Here is a 7,500-nt window from a genome sequence, read left to right on the forward strand (position 1 = left end):
TAGAGAAGAGTGTTAAAATGATGCATATACGAAGCAATCGACAAGACAGCGAAGCCACCGTTGTCAAGGTGAACAGAAAACATCAAATTGCGTTAAATGTGGAGGTCAGAAGGCTCGAAATGGAAAAGAAAATGCGAGAGAGATACCTCTGTTTTGAAATGAGCCTCATTCATGCTCGAAGATTTAAAATAATTGAACGTCAAAAGTCGCTGGGTATCTATCGACCACATGCAAAGGAAATTATGGAAAAGTCTGCAAGGAAAGATACGAAAGCAAAGCATTTTTTCTTCACCCAGGCTGTTGCTATGGACGCCAAATTCAAGCTTCCTCCTCTGTCACAGGACACCCAAGGGAAATTCGGAACAAAGATAGATGGAAGCTCCAAAATACTTAATTTACAACACAATTTCATTTTTAACAAAATTACTACTGGTAAGGGACATCGTAAACATGCTAGCAAAACGATAAAGGAAGGAACTTTCCCAATTAATGATCATTCATTTCTTAAACCTCGAGAAAGAAAGACTTTCAAGACAATAAAAGAGCCTTGCACTCAATCTAAAGGGAACTTGAGTATTGAGATTTCAACAATGGCAAAGGAAGACAAGAACCTGTTAGACGAAAGCGAGAAAGAAGCCACATTGCCAGACACCGATGCCAAAAATGAAAAACTCGTGAACAACGAACAGGGCGCTTCTTGTCCGTGTGACAACAATCCAATTCAAAACGAATCGAAGGAGTTGCGTGAAATATCCAAAACTGAAACTGCGTTGAACATATTTCCGTCATGTGATCGGAGAGAAGTCTCTTCAGCGAGAGAACAAAATATCAGTAACGTTCGGAAGATGAACAGCTGGCACAATACCACAGAGAATTATTTTGTTGATGAAAATGGCGCTACCACGTCAAAATCGACGAGGGGACAAGGAAGGACAGAGGTCCGGCCCCACTCAGCATTTGAAATGCTGACCGCGATTGACTAATGCGACTCTCATTCGAAACGAAAAGTAGCTATAAAAACAAACGAGAGACATATGCGTTAAATGACTAAAATATGTAAACGTGTGTGCTACGGAACGGATTCTGTTTTAAATTTACAGACGTGTTAATGTGCGTTAAAGAAGCCCGGCGTTTGGGAACATTTGAACCAGCCAGGTCACGGTTTTTTCACAGTTGACGAGTTCACACTGGGATCCAAGTATCATAAGTGCGACAGAAATTCAAGTCAACTCGAGCCTTACAAGGGCACCCAACGAGTAAATTAAGCCAAAAGCCTTTTAACGACATGTCTATGCTCCTTGTAATGTATAAAGACTTTCTAAACAGATGTTGTTCTCACCTAGAAAAATTGGATCTGTTGGGATATGTTAGCTGAAAATTGAAGTATCCGAAATTTTTAGGGAATGATAGCTTCATTTCAAAATTTGCTAGCTGAACGTTAACTTCTAAGAACTTAGCAGCAAACCATTTACTCATCCGAAACTGCTAGGTGACCTTTTTAAGTGCCAAAAATTGCAAAAACGTCCCTTCCGAAATCTTCAGGGGCTACTTTTCCCTGTTTGCGAATCTTTTAGGTGATGTTGTAGTAAAGAAATCTATAGCTGTTTGGCAACGTAGAACCAAAATTCTTAGAACAGTTGGACATCTCGAAACGTCAGCTTTTAGAATCTTTGTACGGTGGTCAATTTACATTATCAACTCTGTTGATAAAACCAAATTTTTGTACACTACTTCCCCGCCGACGCAGCACCACAGTTTCTTTAGAAACTATCCCCCCTTCATTTATTTTACAGTTGTTTGCTCAGTGACCTACAATCTCGGACAAAACTGTTGAGACAGTAACACAACTTCGCCTTCATTTTTAAACATCCCTACTTACTCTCCCCTTCCACTCCCCTCCCCCCATCAATCAATGTTGCTGAGTATCGTCATATGTTCTACAGTATATTTGTGGCCAAGATAAATCAACATTGAGGTTGGGGGGGAGGGAAAAGGGCAGGTTGCAAGCGATACATGTGGATAACTTATTGGAGTACCGAAAATGTTCTTTTGTCTCAACAGGTTTTGTCCGAGATTGTAGCTTATGAATGGTTGCGAGGCTGCTACAAATTTGCAACCACGTTACCGTGATAAGAACTACACTTTATTTTTAGCCAATCAGAACAAAGTAATCATCTCGAAGGATTAGTTCAGGGCACCAATATGGCTGCCGTTTCTTTTTTGGGGACACTGACGCTGGTCACTGTGACGTCATATGAAAAAGAAGAAGACTGGTCACTATCCTCCTTTTCGGTTCAAAATCTGGCTTTATCAAACAATTCGATGAAAGTGAATCAACAACCTTACGAAATCATTGTGACCAGGGGCCCGTTTCTCGAAAGCCGAGAGAACATTTCGGGCAGGAAAAGCCATTTAGAAAAACTGTCTTCTGCTTCTGCCCGTTTTTAAGATACTAAGGGAATAGTGACACCCAAAAAAGGCCCGAAAAGTTCAGAGTTTCGGGACTTTCGAGAAATGGTCCCCAGGATTAGCGTTAGTCTTTTATCAGGGCAATTAGATAAAACCAGAAACCCATAAGGGTTGAAACGTGTAACGCTCGTTCACAGCTTCCGAATATTCAGTGCGAACTGATTGGTTGAATGTTTCAATGCTAAGTACCATATTTGGAAACCCCTCGCTCTTGTTGTTCCAAATATGGTACTTAGCAAATTGAATATTCAGAAGCTTGTTTCCCAGCACACAAGGGGCCGTTACACGTTTCAACCCTTGTGGGTTTCTGATAAAACCGAATTTTCGTGTTTAAGTCGCCACCCACGCAGCACCACGAGTCGTTTAGAAGCAACCCCATTCATGTTTTCAGTTAGACTTGAATGAACGTGAAAGGGAGGCTGCTTACTCTTCCCAGTCCGACTCCTAAGGATTACCAACACGACCAGTCAGTTTGGGATAATTTTAATGATTATGGCGTAATTATTTTGTACAAAAACATTAAATATTTCAATTCTCGCCCAGGCAAATTAAATCTCGCTCGTACTTTACACAATTATTGTGACATTTACATGTAAGTTGGTGAAACTTCTACAAAGGGTTGTCGAAACAATTATCAAAACATCAGTCGTGTTCTTAGAACTTACCAAATGCAACATATAAATATAACCCTACAAATAAACGACTTGTTTTCCACTTGGCAACGAAAACACTTTCTTCAAAAAAGTTAATTAATAATTAATATTATTGTTTCCAAATGGTCTTGATAGTAGCAGACAAGTAGAGAATTTTAAGAAAACCACGAAACCTTTGAGTTTATAAAACATGTTTCAACAGAAACTTCTGCTATCCTCAGTTAGTCAGAATACAAAGCAATGGAAGCTGAATTTATAATAAACAGAAAATGCTAATGTCAGGAATAGTAACAACAGAATGAAGCATAGCTTGAAAATGTGGGAATAAAAATTCTACAGTTGTTTGCTCATCTTAAGTTGAAAACTGGTGGAGAGTGTGATCTAAAACACGAAAAAAATCTGCTGAACTCGTGGTGTGACAAAGTTCAGAATTCTGCAGATGTTTGAAAATGTGAGAGGCCCTATCACTGGTTAAATGCTGGCGAAACGGTCTGGCATTTTTCCACATGTGTGAAGGAGTATTTAACCAGTGATAGGGTCTCTCCTATTTTCAAACATCTGCAGAATTCTGAACATTGTCATGCCATGTGCTCAGCAGATTGTTTTAGTGTTTTAGATCACGTCTCACCAGTTTTCAACTTAAGATAAAACAGCCTATTCATATGGTGAGAGAACAACCCTCTTTGAATCAACAATTACACCATGTTAATCTTAAACTATCTTTTTGATTCCCACAATTTCACCCTATACTTCATTCTGTTGTTACTACCGGTATTTCTCACATCAGCATTTTCTATTTATTACAAATTCAGCTTCCATCACTTTGTATTCCGACTAACTGAGGATGGCAGAAGTTTCTCAAGTTTCTCAAACTCAAAGGTTTGGTCATTTTCATAAAATTCTAATATCATTGTAGTTTTACAATGCTTTCTTGAACTACATTAAGTACTTTGTCGTGAAAGGTGAAACAGTTGTTTGGAGTGTCGGCACAATTTCACGCAGGCAATTAATCACAAATACATTAAAGGGCTTTGGGCAAAAACGTACAAAGAGAGTTTTGAATGCATGAATTGTTATTTTGCAGGACATTTCTTGTTTTGAGCAATAAAAGACAACTAATTGAGTTACAGATTAACTTATTGCAAGTTGTAACAAAAAAATTGCAAATATTGGTGGAAAAGAGGACGAGAGATTATTTTAAGTGTGAACGTCAAGGAACCAAATCTCTTGTCATGGGCCATAGACATTTTAAGTTCAGACACCAGATTTATAGTTCCTGGTCAACATCATGGCAACTGTGAGAAGTTTAACCATTTTAGTATTCTTTTGTTTGCCTGCAAATTAGCCTTGTTCTCAAACCTACCTGTAAAATTCAAAAGAATATTTAACCTTGAATGAGGTAACAGGAGCTAACTTGCAAGCAAACAAAAGAATATTCAAATGGTGGCCATTTTGGAATAAGGTGTATAAACCCACTGACGAGATTTTGGGCATTTAGTGTGGGACAGTTCTCCTAATACTTTAAAGGCAGTTGATTCAGGGGTAAAATTGGAGGCAGTTATGCTACTTGCAAATTTTTGCCCAGAGCCATTCAATTTTCAAACCCTCAACATTGTGTACATCACAACTCTGATTATCACAAGGGCCACAACCCTGAAACCAGCTCAAGTTGCCGTCTAGTTAGCAAGGAATGTTTTGCATGCATTACAATAGTACAAGTTAACCAGCAAATGACATTTACAATGTCAACAATGCAGTGTGACACATCGGGCACTTATTTTGTACATTGAGCCATTTACGCAGACACAAACTGTGAAAATAATGTCTGCATGGAGTCACTTTAGCAGCCTTCAACTCTTCTAAGCAGATAGAGCAGACATCTTTTAACTCATCAATTTCTCTTTCAGTCGCACATGGGAGTGAATTCAACTTTTGGTTTACTTGGTGTCTTTGCCGCAGACTCAACCAACCCTCTTTAGCAGGTGTCCAAATATTAAAATAAAGATGAAGAACAGCCATAATGATCTGGAACAGCGTCCATTCCAGACTAAAGTCACAAACACGGTAGAAAAGTACAGCTGAAATGACGACAAACTCAAAGACTTTGCAAGATCCATTGATAAAGTAAACATAGTCATCAAGTGCCTCCCATATTTGATTTTGACGTGATTCGTACAAATACAATAAGTACAAAACTAAAGCTGCAATAATCTGAGCTATGGTGATCACATTTGGCGTTATGAAAGGAATCTTTTCCTTCAGTGAGTACAAATTCAGGGCAAGGTAGATTGATGACACAAGTAACAAAATGCAGAATGACAAAACCCTGAAATGTTTTCGATAGGCAATTGTTGGTTGTGATGCAAGGCCCAAAAGAACTGGCTCTGCAATTTCAAACATTGACCTGACAAGTGCTGATACTATGAGGTAAAATATCAGCTCCAGAACAACAAGTTTTCGGCTTATTGTTGAACTTGAAAGACCTGTGTAGAGACCAAGGAAGAAAAATCCAAAGCCCTCGCGAAGACCTTCCGGAGAACTATAGGGATCGCTTGGTGGTGCAATGTTTTCTTCGCGATGATATCGTTTCACTATATTCAGGATGTACCCAGCCAACTTGTAAATAACAAAACAGCACGATGCCAAGGATACAACTGAATTACAAGTCAAGGCCATCGTCAAGTTAATCAATTCCAGTGTAGTAATTGTTTCAGTGGAAAAGAGTAAGAAATTCATACTGTGATACATAAATAACCAAACCCACAGAGTGATCATACAGATTGGAACCTTGATGCGCCGCCAGTGGAAGACAATGGTGACAGTTGGTCCATACATTCGGCACATCCACTCCACTATTTGCAATGAGGTATTCAAATGCAGAACAATGTCGTAAATGCACTGGTAAATACAGGTTAGACTAGCATAAAATGAATAGGCGAAGCAGCAGCAAAGCCAAAGTGGAGGATCATCTAATTGACTGGAGGGGTTCATGTAACGCAACATCAATGGGAAAGTTGTGATTGAAAAGAGCACTGGTTTGATGGAGTGATACACCCGAGTATATAAAGCCAATGATATGATGTACACCACCCATGCCGCACTGATAACAAGCAGCAATGACAAGGCATTGTGTTCAGTCAGACTTGATAATCCTTGTTCTTTGAAAGCAACGTACAGGTTGAAGCTATTGTAGGCATTCAGATAAAGTGTAAAAGTTACCACAGTGATAAACAAGGCGTGACTGTAGAAATTCACCAGTTCATCTCGGCCCAAAAGGGACAGCGCCAAACAGATGACGATTCCTGTTCAAAGAGAAATTAATTTTGAGTCTGTAGGTTAGTTTGGTAGGGCATGGGTTTTAGAATTTGTAACAGAGCATCATTAATTATTGTGAAAGTCAGTAGAAAAGAGGGTCAGCCCCGGGTACAGTTGCCCAACTCCTTTCATAAATAAAGGCACTTTTAAGTACTTTGTATTACTGCTTTTTTATGTTGAAGCTGCAAGTGGTTCCACCATTTTATTACCAAGAGAAATTCTTCTGAATTTTGCACATCCTAACATTGTTTGTAGAACTCCAAGATGAAAGAGGTCTCCAGAAGCATTTACAAATACTTATGAGAATTTATATATATTTGCTAGTCCTTGGAAGGCTACTGCAATAGAAAAATCACTTCTTTTTTTTCCTCTGAACTTGGCAAGTTTGTTTGCGTAACACCTAATTGCCAAAATTTTAATTTTCATCCAAATGATGTTTAATTGGAATATAAGTTTTGAATTCAACAATCCTATGATCTGCCCTGTTCAAAACTAACTTGTAGGACTCACAAGGCTGAATCGGAGAGAAAGTGGTATGAAACACTCAATCAATCAATAAATCAATCAAAAACACAGACTTAACAGATTTTACTCTGTCTAACACCAGACGATTTTACTTGTCAACTGTGGGCATTGTGGGGTGCCTGCAGAGTCAGTGGGTTAATGAATAATAATAATAATAATAATAATAATAATAATAATAATAATAATAATAATAATAAATAATAATATTATTACTGTAATTAAGTTCATTAATATCTGAATGCCTGAAATTCATATCTGAATTGCCTCTCTTAAAGATTCTGAAAAGTCAAATGCCCCACATGTACATAGTCCCCCCCTTCCGCCCCCCCCCCCCCACCCCTCGGGCATAACATTGATGGATGCATAAGGTAAATTAAAGCAGAACATAATGCACCAATCAAATCGAAACTTCAACATCCCCCCCTGGGCAAACCCTGGGCATTTGACTATCCTCTGTACCTGGGGAGTGGGGAATTTGAATTTGCCTGCATGGGGTGGGGAAAATTGATCCGGAAGAATCAGGTTTCAAATGACTTTC

General features: G+C 38.7%; 1 protein-coding gene across 1 annotated transcript in view; it reads right to left on the minus strand.

Annotated features, from left to right (window-relative positions):
• Positions 1 to 2,936: 2,936 nt before the first annotated feature.
• The window catches only part of LOC138044007 (RING finger protein 145-like), a 5,398-nt gene continuing 834 nt past the window's right edge, over positions 2,937 to 7,500 (minus strand). The window contains exon 2 of the mRNA XM_068890582.1: positions 2,937 to 6,424. Within this exon, the coding sequence (XP_068746683.1) occupies positions 4,860 to 6,424 (1,565 nt within the window). The 3' untranslated portion in view covers positions 2,937 to 4,859. The remainder of the gene's footprint in view (positions 6,425 to 7,500) is intronic.

This window comes from Montipora capricornis, chromosome 3 (genome assembly GCF_036669925.1).
Source record: "Montipora capricornis isolate CH-2021 chromosome 3, ASM3666992v2, whole genome shotgun sequence".
Lineage (NCBI taxonomy): Eukaryota > Metazoa > Cnidaria > Anthozoa > Scleractinia > Acroporidae > Montipora > Montipora capricornis.